Source organism: Macrobrachium rosenbergii, chromosome 2, assembly GCF_040412425.1.
Source record: "Macrobrachium rosenbergii isolate ZJJX-2024 chromosome 2, ASM4041242v1, whole genome shotgun sequence".
Taxonomy (NCBI): domain Eukaryota; kingdom Metazoa; phylum Arthropoda; class Malacostraca; order Decapoda; family Palaemonidae; genus Macrobrachium; species Macrobrachium rosenbergii.
Window position 1 is genome coordinate 40,136,992 of NC_089742.1, and position 23,521 is coordinate 40,160,512.

At 40.6% G+C, this 23,521-nt stretch overlaps 1 protein-coding gene and 1 long non-coding RNA gene across 5 annotated transcripts in view; one reads left to right on the forward strand and one right to left on the reverse strand.

Annotated features, from left to right (window-relative positions):
• LOC136845673 (serine incorporator 1-like) overlaps window positions 1–5,254 on the forward strand; it is a 41,015-nt gene extending 35,761 nt beyond the window's left edge. For all 4 annotated transcript variants that reach the window (XM_067115841.1, XM_067115822.1, XM_067115835.1 and 1 more), the window contains one exon: window positions 3,635–5,254. In XM_067115841.1, coding sequence (XP_066971942.1) covers window positions 3,635–3,718 — 84 coding nt within the window. In that variant the 3' untranslated portion in view covers window positions 3,719–5,254. The remainder of the gene's footprint in view (window positions 1–3,634) is intronic.
• Window positions 2,058–23,521, reverse strand: part of LOC136845697 (uncharacterized) — a 64,580-nt gene continuing 43,116 nt past the window's right edge. Inside the window, exons 3-4 of the long non-coding RNA XR_010855219.1 lie at window positions 22,558–22,631; window positions 2,058–2,863 (exon numbers count right to left, since the gene is read on the reverse strand). This is a non-coding gene — a long non-coding RNA (uncharacterized lncRNA). The remainder of the gene's footprint in view (window positions 2,864–22,557; window positions 22,632–23,521) is intronic.

The following is a 23,521-nucleotide window of genomic DNA, read 5'->3' on the forward strand; positions in this document are numbered from 1 at the left end:
TCAAAAAAAAAAACAAAAATCTCGTGAACGTTGTATGTTATCGTGTGACTCCTTATTCGGCAGGAAAATTAAACTAAAACTGTCTCGTCACTTCTGCAATCGATAAGATGGGCAACAGACTGCCGCACCACAATCATTACCTTGCCTAAGACTAATGTGTCTATTGTAGATACTGCTCGGCAGCTTAGTGTAAATAAAACAACCATGCATAGAGGAATAAAACAACAGGGAGAACGAGGAAATATGATAAATTCATTGTAAAAAGTGGAGGACGACCCCATTGTTGCACTACTGTTAACGATCATCATCGGATGATCACTGAAGGAGCTCCACCTAACTCCCCTGACAAGCTGGTGTTGCCATAAAGAGAGAACATTACATTTTCCCTTCAAGTTGCTGCTCAAACCATCTGTAACAGGCTACATGAGACCAAAATATTATTTCATCATACTCCTGCCAAGAAACTCTTCATATCAGCGAAACACAAAGAATAGAGGCTAGGGTTTGCGTTATAATATAATCCAGTGGCCGATGATTTCTGTAAGAATCATCTTTTGCGAAGAGGAGGAGACATTTTTCCACTGATGAGCATGGTAGTCTTCTTCACTGCTGGCGTTTAGCATTAACTAAATTAATGTTGAACTTGCTAATTTTAATTCTTTAGAAACTTAGATAAGAAATACAAAAATAGGCGTTATATATTCAGTTAACTTCATAAGAGGCATCAAAATGATAGGCCTAAGTAGCAATGAAAGAAATGAGAGATTACACATGATAACGGCATTATATATATACTGTATATGTGTGTGTGGGGCGAAGATAGCCATTGTTCGCATGGGACATATTCTGTTTACACAAAACAGGCGAAATTGTTAGTTCTAGTTCAGTATATTTTATATTAAGTTTCACTAGTTCACAATATACATAGGATTAGTCACTCAAAAATTTGATTAATAATAATGTGCAAACAAATCTTTACAAAAGTCGTATTTGTTGATGTTAATAAGACTAATAGTTCAACTTATAACAGTCGTAGGCCTATGTCTACAAAGTTCACACATATGAAGGAGATAAAACAACGATAGTGATGGCAGTTGGAGATGAAAATATTAAAATATAAGAACAGCGATGACCTCTGAAGTATTATAGTAACATCCTTTTATTAAGTAAAGTATGACAACAGTAAGCAGTATCAGAAAAAGCCCTGTTTAAGGGAAACTACAGGTAATTTCTTGGACCCACCACTATAGTGTTCAGTTGTTTCATGCGCTTACAACTGAGTTGCCAAATAGCACCAGATGTCGCTATTATAAGCTGTTGTCCGAAAACTTTTGAAGTATGTTGCAAAACTTTTTTGAGTGATTGTACATATGATTAGATTTAATTCTTATCTACATACCTTGGTTTATGAAAATTCTGAGTTCACCTTTTTTATACTTGGATGTTCTAGATATCCTTGCCCTTGTTTTATGCTTATTTCTTGAATCATTTTACCTTATTCTCTACAAAGCAGTAACAATGGTATGCCCCAGAATATATTGACATACGCAAAACATTCACATTCTCTTCCATGTTTGGAATGATTTAAATATGAAATGTTTTGTGTGTCCTAAATGTGAGCCAGAGGTCCACAGGATCAAGCTCTCTCTCTTTCAGCCTTATGAAATTTTGCTTACTGGCGTGGCTAAATTACCTTTATTTAATAATAGTAACAATGAAAGCACATATTTCCACTAATCTCCCCACTCAGTATCTTATGACCTCAATTTGTAACAAACAGGTGAAGTTTCACACTTTCAGACTTAGGGGTCACCCTCAAGGTTTGTATGAGTGCAGGGCAAAGTCAGCTCAGAAGTTGGAGAGTTAGGCAGTTAAGAGATGAAAGGAAATGGATTGAAAGTAAAATCCAGAATGCTCTTCAGCTGAGGGCCAAAGAGTTGTGAAAAGAACCAATCCTTATCACATACAGTGTAGTGCACAAGGTGCATTATTGACAGTAAACCCTTATAGGTCCTCCATTTTGTAAAATGTAAGGTAGGTTAATCACAGATACTAGATATCTTTTCACTTTTATATATGAAACCTAATTATTTATTATGTTGTCCTAACATTGCAAAATATTATGCCTTTCACACTATCCTTTTCTAAGCCAGTATAATTTATTTGATTTTATAATCATGGCACCGAATTGCTTTCTTGATTATAGTGCTTGAAGCTTGGTTCTAAATACCATCCATCAGCTTATCAATCCATCAGTAAAGAATGGAAGAAGCAGCCATTATATTTAGTAGGAGGGTTAGGCTTCTTTCTAACAATAAACGCCTTGCAAATTTTGAGATCTTCCTAAAGAAATGTCTAGAGCCAGTGGCTGGAGGATGTACGTAGATTCTTTAGAGCCATCTATTTAGTTTTCAGAACATAAGGATCTCTGAAAGCATGTGCAGAGGGCGTGGTACAAAAGTGCCTTGTTGTCACTATAGGTCCATGGATGACTGTTGCCATTCAGCCTCAGAGTACTTTTCATTGCTCAGCTTCACCAAGATCCAGAAATTTAATTAGTAGTTCACAATTCTTACTTTAGCTATATTCCATTAAAAATTTACCATGACTTTTACCGTGCTTAATTCTTAAACCAAATTTATTTGTCAGTATTCAGTCCAGAAACCAAGTTGCTCCAGTATTATGAGCTCTTTCAACCCATGCAGTCTGAAGTGGATAATTTTCAAACTATCTGCATACAGACTAAAGGGAGTGGCATTGATTAAAATGGTCATCTCTTACAGTTTTGAAGAGCTTCGACTTTTGTTACATGTGAGGGGTGTTGCTTGAGCTCACTCAGACAATGTTCGAAGTGTTGTGGATGCTGAAAGAGGAAAAAAAGTTAAGTTATTAACAAAAGACACAATAATTGAGTATAACTTAACAAAAGACACAATAATTGAGGTATAAATGTATGAAGATTTTACCTAATAAGGCAAATCAGACTATGGACAGCATGCATTTTCAATCTATTTGCGTTTCAAATAGATGGTCTAGTACACTTTGTATTGAGTCAGATAGCAGGATGGTTAGAAATGATACCATAAGGGAAATTAAGTTGTGTATGTAAATATGTTATGACATCAGTTGTAGTGATCGTAAATCAGATTGACTGTATGTAGATGAGGTAATAAAGAAAGGGAGATGCAGATGGCTTGGATAAATATCACAACCTCGTGGAGCATAGTATGTGATAATGTCTGCTGGACTCGGTGGGCACCAAAAGTTGGAAAACCAAGACCTGCTTTGATGAGAACTGTGAAAAGGGTGGTTGAAGATAAGTGGAAGATAAAGCATGGGAAAGACGGAGTGTAGAAATTCACAGCAGCCCTGTGTCTTTCAGTGTTGGAAACAAAGATGGTGAAATGTATCTAGGATAATTTTTAATTTTTATCCCTCAGACAAAGAAAAAAAAAATTCTTGAATTATGATTTTGAGAAATCTAAAATTGCGTGACCGATGATTTTTGTACTTTACGTCCAAAATCGTTACCTTTCAAAACATATTCCCCTCCACATGATATGCAATTTTCCTTTTTTCTTTCCATGGATTTTGTGTATCCTTTGCTAAAAGTCTGTGATTTTTCTGTTTTCAGATTGTATCCAGCTGGATTTGCCTCTTCTTGTATACTTGGACCCTGGTGGCACCCCTTATTCTAACCAACAGGGACTTCAGTTAAACCAGGATTAGAGCACCTGCTTTCTTTAAATTTAGCCAAGCAGTGTTGTGATTCCATCAAAAATAAATCTGGTAACTGCATGATTTATAATGTTCTGTTGTCTGTGATGTCAACAGTGAGGGTTGTTAGCATTTTCTTTGGATGCCAATGAGCTATGAAGTTTTCACCAAACATGGTTTTTTTTTTTATTTCCCCGTGTGCAAGTCACAAATTCGTAATTATAAGTAGTTAATTTACTTAAACTTTGTTGGCATAGTTGAAGAGTTGAGGGTTAGATTCAGGCCTCATACTCTTTTGAAGGATATGCTGCTCCTTATACGAAACTTTTCAATGGAAGGCAGAAATTTTTGTAATTTATATGACTAAGGGAAACTATGTAGTTGTCTAGTATGAGAACTTCCTTGGATGTATATGAATACTCTAATGTGTACACTACAGCATAGATCTGATTGCTACAGATTGTTACTGGCAACTGGATTTGATTTTGGGGAAATTGTTTGGTCATTAAGAGTTCATTTTGGAAGTGAGACTAGGATGATGTTTGTGTGGGAGACTGAGTAAGATATTGTTATATGTGAAAAAATATAATGAATGCTTTTTGTTGATTTCAGCAAATGGGTTGGAAAACTTAGATATTTCAGCTTGTCATAGTCCTCATCTCACTGAAATAATTGTTGAAGTAACAACTGCCTTGTTTAGTGTCTTGTAGCTTTTTTGCTCCTTTGTATGGTACCATACTATATTGTGTGTTGCCATTGTAAAGGCTTGGCTAAATAATATAAGTGGGAAATATACTTTGAAGTGGTGTAGAATTTCTTTGTTTTATGAAGCATATCTTTTGAATGGAACAGGTAATTACCAAAGCTAAGTGTAGGTTTGATTTTTACAATACTGTAGTTAATATAACTGCTTTTGTTCTTCAATATATAGTCATCTTACCCTTCAACTCCCTTGCAATATAACCAGTTGTGGTTATAGTTTGTTCATTCACTTCTGTAAGGTAAATGTGTATTTAAATATAATGGTAATTTTTAGTAGTTATTGTGTGGCTACTGTATGACTTGCCCCATGCTGTAGGTCAAAATGAATGTTTGACCATTGAAATGCATGACTTTTTTTTCATAATTTCAAAATGTTCCTTAACATTCAGGTTATGAAATTGAGTTTTTTCAAGTTTCGTGGCACACTATTTCAGTTTTATTAACCCTTGTGCAAAAAATCCCAGAAAGCTGTAAAGCTTACATGACAGGTCCTTGCTGACATTGAAAGCAGAATTTTCAGAGAAATTTTGTTTTCTTATCACTTTGTGTCAAAAAAACAAAAAAAAATTAGTAACCTTGATAAAGGTATATGGTAGGTATTGAAGTATCTTGATTTTGAGGAAGTACTAGGTGGTGTTAGTACTTAACCATTGGATGAAAAATTTCCCCCTGTGATAACTTTTTAACTAGTTCTGTAATTCTTATTTCACATTTTACTCAATTGTATATTATTTTATTGATTATCTCTGTAGTTAATAAATGTGATAATACTGTACATAATTGTTTTAAATTCCAGGGATTAGATATGTGTCTTATTTTTGTCGAAGTTGGAAAAAATACCAAACTGTGTTGTCCCTGACATGTATTGCATTAGGGAGTCATACTTTTGTAGGAAACTGTATGACCAGGCATGGAGGCAAGATGTGGGATACTGAAAGGACAAGAGAGCAAAGTAAAATTATTTGGACATGTGAAGAACAGCCAGTAAATTTCAGAAGGAATACAGTAGTGCCCCATTGTTTCCTAGATTCACTTTTTATCCCTAAGATCATGCATAATCACTAACACTTGATGTAACAAGAGTACCATACACATGCTGATCATACAAAAACATCCATATGCCCATATGAACCACAATATCTCTTATAATATTCATGCAATATGTTCAGTGGCACCAAAAGAAAGGATGAAACGTGGACTTTAAAATGAGTCTAACAAAGACAATGTGATTTTTATGGATGAAATACGGTGATGAGGCCAAATTATAAGGCATGTTAAGATAACACAGAACAGCAAAGAATGATCCAATGTATGGCTTTTAGGAATTTGCACTGTACTTAGGTTAAAAGATCCACATTGTATTTATTTATATTTGCAATTAAAACGAGCTTTTGCATGTTTCCTAACATGCCTCTTTAGCTATCAGTACCATACTGATATGGGACTAAACTGCTGAAGTACTTTAACCCCTTACCCTCAATTTTTTTGCAAATATGTAAAAAGAATAAGGCGTTTTGTTTATTTGTTCAGTATAATTTTGAAAGTCAAACTATGAAATATGACTTGTCCTTACACAATATACAAACCATCAGTCCTTACATAGGAATATGCTTCAGCACAGCTGGAGACCGGCCATTTAACTTTACACAAGGTAGTTAAGTATGTAGTTGGCTACCTGGAGTCCTGTCCACCCAGTTAGTGTGCATTCGCTTTGCCTTTGGCCGTGGAGAGAAGAGACGTGTTGCTCTTCCTTCTGTGCCTGCTGTTCAACCGTTTCATTTGTTTGTGCTATGTTTTCATGATATATATTAGCATGTTGCTCTTTTTGCTTATATCTGGAGAATAACGTTCTTTGGTGACGTAATGCAAATCCAACCCCTTATTTTACTCGTGTGTTGCGTATTCAGTATTATGATATTGTTCATTCTGACATAATGCAACCCTACAACTTCATTAACCTTGAGAATGGTCAAACTGGTTTTCACGTTGCCGAGGCAACGAGCTTAAACTAGTTTCACCTCAGCTTACAACTCTCTGATAATTATTATTTGACATTTGTACAGTAATACCTCGAACTTATGCGAGGTTACGTTTCAGAACCCATTGCGTAAGGTGAAGATTTGTTTAAGTTTGGTACGATCACTACAAATGCTAATAAATGGGTACCAGTAAATGCTTTTTCTAGAGTTTAAAACACTACACATAACCCTAACCATGCTCCCAAAGTGTTAAGCTAACTTTTAAACGAAATTAAAGGTACTGTAATTTCATTTAAAAGTTGCTTAATACATTACCCTTAAAAAAGAAATAAATGATTGACGTTAAAACTGAGTACAGTATCGTACTAGCACATTTACAGTAGGTACGTACATATACTAATGTTACCCCTAATTCAGGAGATGCCAATTTCCTTTTCACTCAGAGTAACAGACGTTTGCGTCACTACGTAAACTTCATAAGTCTCAGTCATGATGAAGGTACAATTCAATAAAATTAAGAAAACATACACATGTTCATAGAGGGTACAGGTAAAATTAAATCAGTTTAAAATTATGTACTGTACAGGTAAAGACGTACAGAGAAAATAAGTTGTAAAAATATGTGTGAGCGCTAACTATGAACAAGAGAGAGAGAAATATTTATGCACACTAAAAATATTGGACTGTAGTAAAAAAAACAATAAGTACGGGTACTCACCAGTAATGAATAATAATTTGAAGATGATGAATTAGCTGTGCAGTCCGATGAATGATGATGATATGACTGCACAATGTGCTTGAGGAGTTAAAGCTCCTCAGACCCCCTCTTCAGATAGAGGAAACAATTCTGCCAGGACTACAGGTACTTCTGCCAGGGCTTCTTTGGGTGAGGGTTCTTTCAAGGGTTTGGGTTTTGGACTGAAGAACCAAGTTATTTTGCTCTGCTGCTGCTGCTGTTTTTTCATAGTGTGGTAGAGGGTTCTGTATGTCTCCATGGCTGAATCTATAGCATTTTTCGTTTTCGGAGCACTTTCAAATTGTGGATCCCACTCTTCTATATAGGATATCACTTGCTGTTGTGTCCGTGAAGGGAGGCAGCCCCTCAGAAGCCCCATGGCAGGACTTCTTAGGGGAGGGAGAAGCAGCCTTCCTCTTCTTTGGACGACGAGCCTCAGAAGGAGGGGAGAAGGCAGCAGAAGACTTCTTCCTCGATCCTTCTCTGACATCTACAGGATGGTGGTCAGGAAGCACAGGAACTGCCGGGGCAGCTAAATCAAGAAGTGCAACAGGAGCGGCCCAGGCGACAGAAACACCAGAAGCAACAGGAGCGACCAGGGAAGCTGAGGCTGGAGGCGAACAGCGGTTAGTTCCCCCTTGTCATGGGACAGTGTTGACACCGATGTGGCGATCTAGCCATTACCGTCACCGTGGTCATTGTCGAAGTATCCACTGTATGAGGGCAGCCTTCCTGCCACAGGGAAACTTCTGATGTGCCTACGATGGTCACTGTCAACTTGGAGAAAAGAGTGAAAAAGATGAGTAAAGAGCGACTCCTGTCACTCCGAGAGGAACTGCCCTACAAAGCAAGAGGAGGCCCTTGAGAAGAGGTCACCTGGTCCCCCCCCCGCTTCCCGATCGAAGAGGACGAAGGAGAGAGACAGGAGGGAAGCTACCAGAAGGAATGAAGGGGCAGTCACCAAGGGCACCGTCAGAGGCGAATAACCTTCCAATGATGCCTGGCACTGCAGGCTGATGATCATTTACGACTTTCCTCTCCTGTCGGGGCTTTAGCTCTGGCAGGTCAGAGAAAGGTGCTCAGCCCCTCTCACCTGTCCCCTCAACCTCCTGGTTACACCAGAAGCCGCGAGTCGGACAGAAGGGTTCATGCTTGGGATGCCATGCCCCAAAAGCAGCCCTCCCATGAGGCTTACACTCTGAGTTCGATCCTAGGATCAGGCTGGCCGGTCATATGCTCACGTGTTCAAGTGAAGGTCTAGGGGTTCTGTCAGGGCTTCTCTCCTGCCAAGAGTAGTCCAGGGGTTATGTGACCTGGAAAGGCTCTAGGGTTTTGTCCTCAGGACGGACACCCCAATCTTCAGAAAACTTATTTAGAGATTGTGTTGCTGATGTGTCAATGATCTTGGGAAGAGACCATGGCTGCTTCCGTGGATCAAAAGCCTGCCCTTGAAGCTTTTGGGGACCAAGGAGGAACCCAAAGCTTTGTTGATTCAATCTTCTTCGCTTCCAGAGGCCATGGCCTCAGAAGACTTAGCACGTCCTCAGGATAGCCCACATTCACACCTGAGAGTGCATGATCACCCTCCTTGGGTCAGCCCTCGCCAGTGTTCGAGCAAACAAGCCAACTTACCTGGGGATAGCTTCTGTGCACATTTGTGTGATTGTGTTCGCTCTTCCAGACCTGTATGGTCATTGTTGGCTATGCCTTACACACCTGCAGGGTCCTTGGTTTCCGGCAGGTATTGTATGGGTGATAGACTCTTGCACCTGCTCTCATCTCCTCGGAGTCTTCCGAGAACTGGGTATCAGACAGTTTTTGGGTTCGAGACTGGAAATGTTCGCGCTTCCATCCTTTCCCAACCGCAGTAACAAATATTACGGATTCGACCTGCAGACCGAACCAGTGGCATACTTGAGTGGTAGAGAGATCACAGTGCCCCTCTGGAGGTTTTTTCCTTGGGATCGTCCTTGAATTCGGCAGTCTGCAAACTCAAGAAAGAAACTTAGCTTCCCTGTAGACTTTTCTTCAGCCATCAAAGCTTTTTGGGATTCCCTATAGGAAACCAAAGTCGATGGACTCATTACGGTCGCAACTTGCCGAAGGGGTATTTTAGCCAGGTGAATTCTCTTGTATGACCAAGATAATTCACTCAGGTCTCTCCTACTGTGGAAGACATTTCCCCAGCCTTTGAATTGCCTGAAGAATTCATCAATACCCAGAGAGTCCTTTACTGACCAACCAGATTGACCCGATGTTTGAGTCTGTTGTTAACCGCCTCCCTGCCGAGGAACTTCCCTTCCACAGGGAAGTGACAATGGAATTAACTACCATGGCAGCATTCCATACAGTCCCCTGAATGGATCTTGGTTCCAGTTACATGGCCAAGATCACTTCTTCCTTTTCAGGTTCTCATAGTTCAGGAAAGGAAGTCACATTCAAGAGACTGATGTTGTCTGGAGGTAGAATCTTCTACCTAGCCCACCAGACAGCTAAACTATGTGAGAATCTGGTGCCAAGAAGAGAGACACTGTCTTAACTCAGGTTACCAGGTTCGTTGGTTACGAGTTGGCACTGGTTCTCGAGAACGAACGGATAGTGGGTTCCACTTCCCTTTGGCTAGTGGTAGAAGTTGATGCCTTAGTGACAGATTGATCTCCATGCTCGCTGCCAGTGGCCAAGACCTCCAGGTCTTCAAGTTTTTACAGGTCTGCCTTCAGGCCATACTGCTTCTTCCTCTCCAGTTCCAAGGAAGCCCCAGGCTTCTAAGGGCCCATGAAGATACACCCACTCTTCTTCTACCCTACGAGAAAGGTGCGCAGCAGTGCTCATTTTAGCCCTCTGGCCACCCTGGGAAGGGGGCAAGGGGTATGCGGAAAGGAGAAGGACATTAGGGGCAGCATTCTTCTCTGCCTTCTGCTACTGAAGGGGGGGTAACTGACAGGCTATGAAGCAACATGGCACCGTACGGTGCGGAAACCTTAGAGTTCCCGCTACCCCTCTCTAATGTTTGGTCCACTTCTGGACTTCAGCTTCAGTTCCCAGCTCATCTTCAGCCTCGCCCTTGGGAAGAAGTGAAGGTGTTACTGAAGACGGCACAGTTATTACTCATCAGGATGCATATTTTCTAATATACTGTATATCCATCTTTTTCTGAGGACAAGAAACGACTTCTCTAATTTGCTGGACTTGGCAGTCTTGTTCAAGTTTGAGAAGCCCAACCTCACACTCGAGCAGAATACTTAGTGTCTGGACATGCTGGTGTTATGGTCTTAGTCTCATATCAACAGGTTCAAAGACGAATACAGTTATTCCTGTCTTATAGGGAAAACCAGCTCAACGGACAAGTCGTTCTTGTTCACCTATTGCCCTTGGGGAAGCTGGGCCTCATGAGTGGCTTCTTCCCCGTTCCCTTCAGTGAAGAATGCAGGAGTTCTAGTCTTTGGTAGGGGCTCCCTATCCCTTTCCATTCCTCCTGGGGAGGAAGGGAATTGGAAATCGGGAATTAAAAGGTGGCTAGATAACAAGAACCTCGGAGTGTCTCTTCACACTCCTCCTCCTCCTATCATGCTCCTTTTCTTAGGTGCATTGACCAAGGGACAAGGAGCACACGTGGAAGAGTTGCTGGTTTCAGGTGAGTGGAACCAGAACGACAAACACCTCCACATCAAGATCCTGGAACTCAAGACAGCTTCCTTAGCTCTTTGAGAGGTTCAGGATCTTGGTGAGCTATTCTGTGGTGTTGATGAGTGTCAGTAACCCCCATCACCACGAGAGTAACTTCTGTCAACAAACGGGGGAGGGACTGGTTTCCCTTCAACTCTACATGTTGGTGGTGAAGGTGCACAAGTGGGTGGTTGCACACTCAGTATGTCTGTTAGCCAGGTATGTTCCAGGGAACCGGAACGTAATGGCAGACAAGCTCAGTCACCCAGACATTACACAGGATTTTCCAATCTTGGAAACTCCCAACGATAGATCAACACAACAGAAGCTGTCACTGTGCAGTTCCATTGTTCCACTTCCATGGTCGTTGGTAGAAACAGTTCCCAACACCCATGGAACAATCTTGCAGCCTCAGAAGAGGCAAAGGGATCTCTCTATTGCTCTCCCCTGTCTACAGACACGAGGACCATTGTACGGGGCTCTTTGTACCTCCGTGCTGCGGGAACAACAGAGGCATGGGTCTCCATGGACATCCATGCCTCCGACACCAGTCCCTGGAAGTCACTTCTCAGGCAAATGGAGAACCTTTCACCACTGCACGGGGCTCCTCGGACCCCTGTGTATCGGTAGCAACTGTTGCATGGGGTCCCACAGGTGCACAGTTCTCCATGGACACCTGTGTCACCAGAGGTGCAAGGGGCTCCAGTAGACCCCTGTATGACCAACATTGGACCTGAGAAATCTTTTCCCCGGTAAAGGTTCTTATGTCGCTGCAGAGTCCCACGGACTCCAGTGACACTGGTAAGGTCCCCTGGTCTTCGGATACGGGACTGACCTGATGAGAGAGAGTGAAGGCCCAGCGCACAAGCACGGCCTCATCCCCTTGCCAGGGCCCAAGAAAGGTAATTCAGACCCACAGGTAAGCTCACCCAGAGAAGGTGGTCTTCTGCTTAGTCTTCTTTGTCTGTGAGGTCTTGGCCTCGAAGAAGACTACAGCACTTGAGGAGATGAAGTTCTGTCACGCTTGAGTTTGTCCTGGAACTCGTGGCGAAGACTTTTGAGTCACGGTCAGTCCCATTTAGAAACTGGTTGGTAGTGATCATAACAAGATGTGTCCAGTTAGAGTGCTATGGTACTATCTTCAGAGGACTCAACATCTCAGGCCCGAGTGTCGACAGCTCTTCATCAGTACTGGCTTGGCTAAGAAAGAAGTGTTCAAGAACACGATTTCTTTCTAGCCTCATGGGGCCATCAATGGGCAGACTTTACACCCAACAAGTAACCAGGAGTTCATTCTGAGTACCTCACAAGGATTGGGACATTAGTCTGTCCCTCAGCATTCCGGAAGAACCTGTTGGTTCTACAGGTATTAAGACAGAAAGTGGTCTAGGCAAGACAGAAAGTGGTCTAGGCTGTCCACTCTCACGTCTTTCTACCTTCAGGACGTTGCCCACAGGCCATGGGACACTTTTTCCCTGGGTCCTGTGGTGGCTGCTCAACAAGTTGTGTAGCTCGCCAGCTCCCCTTATGGACAGTTTGCATCTCGCCTAGGGTGTTCGGTGGCGAAGAGTGGTGTGAGTGGGGGACTGGCCCCCTCCCTTCTCTCTTTTATCTTTCGTCTCTAGCAGAGAGAGGCGAGTGACCATCCGTCACATGCTGGTCAGGTGGGCCATTCAGGTGACCCTACATAACTGAGTACCCAGTCTAAAATCCTAGATAGATTAATATATGCAAAGCCTCCCCTCTCTCAAGCAAGGGGAGAGAGGGGCCGACAGTAAAATGACCCATTGTTATCTCTAATTTTATTGTCTCCGAGGCTCTGGGCTCATCCTAGCCTTTTTCGAAGAAATGTTGCTACACACATTATTTTGAAAGGTCCAGAAGTGGTCCAGAAGTCTGACAGTTGAACACACAATTGTTCACACCTTCGTTCAACATGTCAGAGGCATGGTCTCCTTCCTTTACTCTTACATGACCAGGTGATGCGAACTACCACAGTTCAGTAGCTTACTCAGAATCCTTCCACCAAGGAAATAAGTCTTCCTATGTAAAGACCAATGGTTTGTATATTGTATAGAAACAAATAGCAAATTTTTAAAGCAATTTGTATTTTTCCTAATTATACTAACCTGAGGTCTCTACAGTTAAATGCCCACCTCATGCCGCCACTCATTCTGCTCCCTGGGCCAGAAGGCAAAGTGAATGCATACCGACTGGGTGGGTGGAACCCCCCACCCACAGTCGGTAGCCAGCTACATACTGAACCACCTTGTTTACAGTTAAATGGCCTGTCTCAAGCTGCGCTGAAGCTTATTCCTATGTGAAGACCTCAGGTTTGTATAGTCAAGAAAAATACAAACTACATGTACTTTAAAAATTTGTCATATTTAACAGCCCTGATACAGCTTGGAAATCACAGAAAAACAGGAAAAATATAAAAATTATTACACTGGTTTAATTCTGCCTTTGAATTGAGCAATATTGTAGAGATACATATTTATCCCAGCTTATTCAGGCAACACTTAAAAGTTTAACGAGAGAGAGCAAGAATTTGATGCTCTATTTAGAACTATATGCAGTGCATAGTTTCTGAAAAATTACAGCACTATGGAAGTGACTATAGCAGAGTCCACCTAGCTTTGCAGCTAAGCCCCGCCCACTGCACACCAGTGACTGGCTAGCTCTCGAAGGGGAATGAAGTCACATTAGTTAACAGTCCAAATGATTACCAGTATGTATTTGACTCCGTTTGGTAATGTTGAGTTCAGTGCATTTGTATATGAATCTTGACACCACAGATTTGAGTTCCCGGAGTTGTGAAGTATGCAATTGATATTTCCGATAAAAGATATGTTAAGTTATATACAGTATCATTATGAAGATCTTGAATAATTTTGTCTGCATTTTTTTTTATCATGTGCAGCCTTAATATACATCTTGCTTTTTTTCTTTTTAATTGGTGTTGGCCTATATAAGCAATCCCACATAGACTACATTAATTGAAATGATGCACAGACTTATGCAGTCATGTCAAATGTTAATATCATTGAGAGATTAGGCCTACACGTCAATTTCTTATACAGTATTTTGAGGCAATGACAGGGCATAGGCCTACACATCAATTTCTTATATTTTGAGGCAAGACAAGGCATAGGCCTACACGTCAATTTCTTATATTTTGAGGCAATGACAGGGCATGGGCCTACACGTCAATTTCTTATATTTTGAGACAATGACAAGGCATGGGCCTACACGTCAATTTCTTATATTTTGAGGCAATGACAAGGCATGGGCCTACACGTCAATTTCTTATATTTTGAGGCAATGACAGGCATGGGCACACCGTCAATTTCTTATATTTTGAGGCAATGACAGGGCATGGGCCTACACGTCAATTTCTTATATTTTGAGGCAATGACAGGGCATGGGCCTACACGTCAATTTCTTATATTTTGAGGCAATGACAGGGCATGGGCCTACACGTCAATTTCTTATATTTTGAGGCAATGACAGGGCATGGGCCTGGCATGTCAATTTTCTTATATTTTGAGGCAATGACAGGGCATGGGGCACGTCAATTTCTTATATTTGAGACAATGACTGAGGTGTGGGCCTACCGTCAATTTCTTATATTTTGAGAGCAATGACAGGGCATGGGGCGTCAATTTCTTATATTTTGAGGCAATGACAAGGCGCTGGGCCTGCGTCAATTTCTTATATTTTGAGGCAATGACAGGGCATGGGCCTACACGTCAATTTCTTATATTTTGAGGCAATGACAGGGCATGGGCCTACACGTCAATTTCTTATATTTTGAGGCAATGACAAGGCATGGGCCTACACGTCAATTTCTTATATTTTGAGACAATGACAAGGCATGGGCCTACACGTCAATTTCTTATATTTTGAGGCAATGACAGGGCATGGGCCTACACGTCAATTTCTTATATTTTGAGGCAATGACAGGGTATGGGCTGCATGTCAATTTTCTTATATTTTGAGGCAATGACAAGGCATGGGCCTGCACGTCAATTTCTTATATTTTGAGACAATGACAGGGCATGGGCCTACACGTCAATTTCTTATATTTTGAGGCAAATGACAGGGCATGGGCCGTCAATTTCACAATGACAAGGCATGGGCCTACACGTCAATTTCTTATATTTTGAGGCAATGACAGGGGGCATGGGCCTACACGTCAATTTCTTATATTTTGAGGCAATGACAAGGCATGGGCCACACATCAATTTCTTATATTTTGAGACAATGACAAAGGCATGGGCCCGCATGTTTCAATTTTGAAGCAATTATAAATTATTCTTATAGGCAATGACAGGGCATAGCCTACACGTCAATTCTTATATTTTGAGGTAGCTGACAGGGGCATGGGCCTACACGTCAATTTCTTATATTTTGAGGGCAATGACAGGGTATGGGCCTACACGTCAATTTCTTGTATGGCAATGACTGGGCCTACACGTCAATTTCTTATATTTTGAGGCAATGACAGGGCATAGAGACCTACACGTCAATTTCTTATATTTTGAGGCAATGACAGCGTCAATTTCTTATATTTTGAGACAATGACAGGGTATGGGCCTACGTCAATTTCTTATATTTTGAGGCAATGACAGGGCATGGGCCTACCACGTCAATTTCTTATATTTTGAGGCAATTGACAGGGTATGGGCCTACACGTCAATTTCTTATATTTTGAGGCAATGACAGGGCATGGACCTACACATCAATTTCTTATATTTTGAGGCAATGACGGGGCATAGACCTGCATGTCAATTTCTTATAAATTATTTTGAGGCAAGACAAGGCATAGCCCTACACGTCAATTTCGTATATTTTGAGGTAAGACAGGGCATGGGCCTACACGTCAATTTCTTATATTTTGAGGCAAGGGCGACCTAGGTCAATGGCATAGACCTACACGTCAATTTTTATATTTTGAGGCAACGACAGGGCATAGACCTGCGTCAATTTCTTATATTTTGAGGCAATGACAGGCATGAACCTACACGTCAATTTCTTATATTTTGAGGCAATGACGGGGCATGGGCCCACACGTCAATTTCTTTATATTTTGAGGCAATAACAGGGCATGGGCCTACATCAATTTCTTATATTTTGAGGCAACGACAGGACATAGGACCTACCGTCAATTTCTTATATTTTGAGGCAATGACAGGGCATGGGCCTACACGTCAATTTTCTTATATTTTGAGGCAGCGACAGGCATGGACCTACGCGTCAATTTCTTATATTTTGAGGCAATGACAGGGCATAGACCTACACGTCAATTTCTTATATTTTGAGGCAACGACAGGGCATAGACCTACACGTCAATTTCTTACATTTTGAGGCAACGACAGGGCATAGACCTACACGTCAATTTCTTACATTTTGAGGCAACGACAGGGCATGGGCCTACACGTCAATTTCTTATATTCTGAGGCAATGACAGGCCATAGGCCTACACATCAAATTCTTATATTTTGAGGCAAGACAAGGCATAGACCTACACGTCAATTTCTTATATTTTGAGGCAATGACAGGGCATGGGGGTCAATTTCTTATATTTTGAGGCAATTAATGGGCCTACGTCAATTTCTTATATTTTGAGGCAATGACAGGGCATAGACCACAAGTCAATTTCTTATATTTTTGAGCAACGACAGGGCATAGACCTACACGTCAATTTCTTATATTTTTGAGGCAACGACAGGGGCATGACTACGTCAATTTCTTATATTTTGAGGCAATGACAGGGCATAGACCTACACGTCAATTTCATATTTTGCAGCATAGGGCCTACACACATCAATTTCTTATATTTTGAGGCAAGACAAGGCATAGACCCACGTCAATTTCTTATATTTTGAGGAAATGACAGGGCATAGACATGTCAATTTCTTATATTTTGAAGGCAATGACAGGGCATGGGCCTACACTACGTCAATTTCTTATATTTTGAGGCAATGACAGGGCACAGACCTACACGTCAATTTCTTATATTTTGAGGCAATGAAATGACAATTTCTTATATTTTGAGGCAATCAGGGCATAGACCTGCGTCAATTTCTTATATTTTGAGGCAATGACAGGGCAGGCCTACACGTCAATTTCTTATATTTGAGGCAATGACACATGTCAATTTTTATATTTTGAGGCAATGACAGGGCATAGACCTATACGTCAATTTCTTATATTTTGAGGCAACGACAGGGCATAGACCTACACGTCAATTTCTTATATTTTGAGGCAATGACAGGGCATGGGCCTACACGTCAATTTCTTATATTTTGAGGCAATGACAGGGCATGGGCCTACATGTCAATTTCTTATATTTTGAGGCAATGACAGGGCATAGACCTACACGTCAATTTCTTATATTTTGAGGCAATGACAGGGCATGGGCCTACACGTCAATTTCTTATATTTTGAGGCAATGACAGGGCATAGACCTACACGTCAATTCTTATATTTTGAGGCAAGTGACAGGGCATAGACCTACACGTCAATTTCTTATATTTTGAGGCAACGCGACAGGGCATGGGCCTACACGTCAATTTCTTATATTTTGAGGCAAAGCGACAGGGCATGAACCTACCGTCAATTTCTTATATTTTGAGGCAATGACAGGGCATGGGCCTACAAGTCAATTTCTTATATTTTGAGGCAATGACAGGGCATAGACCTACCACGTCAATTTCTTATATTTTGAGGCAACGACAGGGCATAGACCTACCGTCAATTTCTTATATTTTGAGGCAATGATAGGGCATAGACGTCAATTTCTTATATTTTGAGGCAATGACAGGGTCACGTCAATTTCTTATATTTTGAGGCAATGACAGGGCATAGACCTACGTCAATTTCTTATATTTTGAGGCAACAACAAGGCATAGACCTACACGTCAATTTCTTATATTTTGAGGAAATGACAGGGCATAGACCTACGTCAATTTCTTCTTATATTTTGAGGCAATGACAGGGCATGGGCCTACACGTCAATTTCTTATATTTTGAGGCAATGACAGGGCATAGACCTACACGTCAATTTCTTATATTTTGAGGCAATGACAGGGCATGGGCCTACACGTCAATTTCTTATATTTTGAGGCAATGACAGGGCATAGACCTACACGTCAATTTCTTATATTTTGAGGCAGCGACAGGGCATGGCCTACACGTCAATTTCTTATATTTTGAGCAACGACAGGGGCAGACCCTGACAGTCAATTTCTTATATTTTGAGGCAATCAGGGCATGTCACACGTCAATTTCTTATATTTTGAGGCAATGACAGGGCATAGACCTACACGTCAATTTCTTATATTTTGAGGCAACAACAGGGCATAGACCTATACATCAATTTCTTATATTTTGAGGCAATGACAGGGCATGGGCCTACACGTCAATTTCTTATATTTTGAGGCAACGACAGGGCATGGACCACACGTCAATTTCTTATATTTTGAGGCAATGACAGGGCATAGACCTACACGTCAATTTCTTATATTTTGAGGCAATGACAGGGCATAGACCTACACGTCAATTTCTTATATTTTGAGGCAATGACAGGGCATAGGCCTACACATCAATTTCTTATATTTTGAGGCAAGACAAGGCATAGACCTACACGTCAATTTCTTATATTTTGAGGAAATGACAGGGCATGGGCCTACACGTCAATTTCTTATATTTTGAGGCAAGACAACGACCTACGTCAATTTCTTATATTTTGAGGCAATGACAGGGCATAGACCTACACGTCAATTTCTTATATTTTGAGGCAATGACAGGGCATAGGCCTACACATCAATTTCTTATATTTTGAGGCAATGACAGGGCATAGACCTACACGTCAATTTCTTATATTTTGAGGCAACGACAGGGCATAGGCCTACACGTCAATTTCTTATATTTTGAGGCAACGACAGGGAATAGACCTACACGTCAATTTCTTATATTTTGAGGCAATGACAGGGCATAGACCTACACGTCAATTTCTTATATTTTGAGGCAATGACAGGGCATGGGCCTACACGTCAATTTCTTATATTTTGAGGCAATGACAGGGCATAGACCTACACGTCAATTTCTTATATTTTGAGGCAATGACAGGGCATAGACCTACACGTCAATTTCTTATATTTTGAGGCAATGACAGGGCATGGGCCTACACGTCAATTTCTTATATTTTGAGGCAATGAGGGCATGGCCTACGTCAATTTCTTATATTTTTGAGGCAATGACAGGGCATGGGCCTACACGTCAATTTCTTATATTTTGAGGCAATGACAGGGCATGGGCCTACACGTCAATTTCTTATATTTTGAGGCAATGACAGGGCAAGACCTACACGTCAATTTCTTATATTTTGAGGCAACGACAGGGCATGACCTACGTCAATTTCTTATATTTTGAGGCAATGACGGGGCATGGGCCTGCACGTCAATTTCTTATATTTTGAGGCAACGACAGGGCATAGACCACGTCAATTTCTTATATTTTGAAGGGCAATGACAGGGCATGGGCCAATTTCTTATATTTTGAGGCAAATGACGGGGCATAGACCCACACGTCAATTTCTTATATTTTGAGGTTAATGACAGGGCATGGGCCTACACGTCAATTTCTTATATTTTGAGGCAATGACAGGGCATAGACCCACACGTCAATTTCTTATATTTTGAGGCAATGTCAGGGCATGGGCCTACACGTCAATTTCTTATATTTTGAGGCAATGACAGGGGCATAGACCACACGTCAATTTCTTATATTTTGAGGCAATGACAGGGCATGACCTACGTCAATTTCTTATATTTTGAAACGCGTCACCTATCGTCAATTTCTTATATTTTGAGGCAACGACAGGGCATAGACCTGCCACGTCAATTTCTTATATTTTGAGGCAATGACAGGGCATGGGCCTACACGTCAATTTCTTATATTTTGAGGCAATGACAGGGCATAGAGCCTACACGTCAATTTCTTATATTTTGAGGCAATGACAGGGCATAGACCACCCGTCAATTTCTTATATTTTGAGGCAACGACAGGGCATGAACCTACACGTCAATTTCTTATATTTTGAGGCAATGACAGGCATGGGCCCCACACGTCAATTTCTTATATTTTGAGGCAACGACCAGGCATGAACCTACACGTCAATTTCTTATATTTCGAGGCAAGACAGGGCATGGACCTGCAAATCAATTTCTTATATTTTGAGGCAAGACAGGACATAGTACTACATGTCAGTTTCTTATATTTTGAGGCAATGACATGGCATAGGCCTACACGTCAATTTCTTATATTTTGAGGCAATGACAGGGCATAGACCTACACGTCAATTTCTTATATTTTGAGGCAACGACAGGGCATGGGACGTCAATTTCTTATATTTTGAGCAATGACATGGGCCTACACGTCAATTTCTTATATTTTGAGGCAATGACAGGGCATAGCCTGGTCAATTTCTTATATTTTGAGGTGACTGACAGGGCATGGCCTGCATCAATTTCTTATATTTTGAGGCAAGACAAGGCATAGACCTACACGTCAATTTCTTATATTTTGAGGCAATGACAGGGCATGGGCCTACACGTCAATTTCTTATATTTTGAGGCAATGACAGGGCATAGGCCTACACGTCAATTTCTTATATTTTGAGGCAATGACAGGGCATGGACCACACGTCAATTTCTTATATTTTGAGGCAATGACAGGGCATGGGCCTACACGTCAATTTCTTATATTTTGAGGCAATGACAGGGCATGACCTACACGTCAATTTTCTTATATTTTGAGGCAATGACAGGGCATGGGCCCACACGTCAATTTCTTATATTTTTGAGGGCAATGACAGGGCGCAGACCTACACGTCAATTTCTTATATTTTGAGGCAATGACAGGGCATGGGCCTACACGTCAATTTCTTATATTTTGAGGCAGCGACAGGGCATAGACCACCACGTCAATTTCTTATATTTTGAGGCAATGATAGGGCATAGATTTCTTATATTTTACATAGACCTACCGTCAATTTCTTATATTTTGAGGCAATGACAGGGCATGGGCCTGCCACGTCAATTTCTTATATTTTGAGGCAATGACAGGGCATGAGCCTACGTCAATTTCTTATATTTTGAGGTAATGACAGGGCATGGGCCACGTCAATTTCTTATATTTTTTGAGGCACAGACCACCACGTCAATTTCTTATATTTTGAGGGCAGGGCATGGGGCCTACACGTCAATTTCTTATATTTTGAGGCAATGACAGGGCATGAACCTACACGTCAATTTCTTATATTTTGAGGCAATGACAGGGCATGGCCTACACGTCAATTTCTTATATTTTGAGGCAACGACAGGGCATGAGACTACACGTCAATTTCTTATATTTTGAGGCAACGACAGGGCATAGACCTACACGTCAATTTCTTATATTTTGAGGCAATGACAGGGCATAGGCCACACGTCAATTTCTTATATTTTGAGGCAATGACAGGGGAACCACGTCAATTTTCTTATATTTTACACAGGGCATGGGCCTACGTCAATTTCTTATATTTTGAGGCAATGACAGGGCATAGACCTACACGTCAATTTCTTATATTTTGAGGCAATGACAGGGCATGGGCCTACCGCGTCAATTTCTTATATTTTGAGGCAATGACAGGGCATAGACCTACACGTCAATTTCTTATATTTTGAGGCAATGACAGGGCATGGGCCTGCACGTCAATTTCTTATATTTTAGCGACAGGGCATAGACCACCACGTCAATTTCTTATATTTTTTTTGACGGGGCATGGGCCAACGTCAATTTCTTATATTTTTGAGGCAATGACAGGGCACCACACGTCAATTTCTTATATTTTGAGGCAATGACAGGGCATCAATTCTTATATTTTTGACACGCGACAGGGCATAGACCTGCGTCAATTTCTTATATTTTGAGGCAACGACAGGCATGGGCCTACACGTCAATTTCTTATATTTTGAGGGTACGACAGGGCATGGGCCTACCGTCAATTTCTTATAGGCAATGACAGGCCATCACACATCAAATTCTTATATTTTGAGACAATGACAGGGCATGGGCCTACACGTCTTCTTATCGCAAATAGTTTCCTACCTGTGTCTGTTGGAAATAGAGTAGCTTTTAATTAGTATAGTAGTTTCAACTCCACAATATATAATGTATATGCATAAAGTGGAATGTAAGCGTAAAGCAAGTGCACATACACATACATGCGTGGATGGCCATAGTAACTGTAACGCCACTTATACCATAGAGAATAAAAGTAAAACTTGTGGGCACGTAGCTGATGGCACACACAGATCAATCATAGGACTGTCTCAGCCTTACACACAGCTATCAAACTGCCCTCAATGAACTGTACTGAATATATATATATATATATATATATATATATATATATATATATATATATATATATATATATATATATATATATATATATATATATATATATATATATATATATATATATATATATATATAATATAATATATATAAATAACAAATCATATTACTGTGATGAGTAAATATAAGGCTGCTGTAGCATTTCTATGAAAATGAAGGCAATGGTAGGAAGGCATCATAAGATGCTTAACGACATAAAAAAAAATAAACGATAGCTGAAAAACTTACGTACGAGATGATCCAAACCAGTCTGCGAGCAGCCCATGATTCATTTGCTTTTGGGGGCATTCTTGTAGATTACCCTGTTGGACAAAAGAGCAGTAATTTTTCTCTCTGTTGTTAGGAGAATATTCTAGCGTAGGCTATATTCATAAAGATCTCGATTATTTTAATTAAAACAAATGACTAACAATTAACAAGAGTAGACAGACAATTCTTTACACCAGTGTTTTATGAACAGGTGTATGTTTATTCTGCAATGTTAGGTTACCATATGAATTTTTTTCGAAGACACTACAAGCACCATAACAGCAGCAACAAAAACAAGAATAACCACAACAAGAAACACAATAAAACGGCTGATTATAAGATAGGCCTATAATCCAAACATCATAAAGGCATAGGACACTATCATTTTTTATGATCCTGTTATTTACATAGGAGGTAATGTCATTAAGAAAATTCTCAGCAAATTATATTCAATGTGACTCGTACAGCCTATCATACTATAACTTTTAAGTTAAACATAGGCATATTCTGGTTTTGTAGAGTGCAGTCACTGCTTGTCATCCCTCTGAATGTGTAACGATTGCAATGATATCGTTTTATGACTATTAAAATGTAGTAAAATTTCTTGAAATCAATATGAAATACCTGTCTGCATACCTCTGAGAAACTCGGTGTTAAATTTAAAATGGTGAACATGCTTGACAATATCAGACGGTAATTATCATTGCCCAGTGATTCAAATGTACCGATTCGAACGCAGACATTCCCTGTGTCACCTCCGTATTCAGGTGAACCTCATTTACGAAACAAAACATTGCAGCATAGTACAACACTCCTTACTTCATTCATATTTTCCTTTTTTTTTCTTTTAGGGTGATGTGTATTATGATTTTATTGCTGGGGATAATATAACATTTCCTTTTGATAATCAGCAGAAAATATTTTAGTTCGGTAAAACAACCAT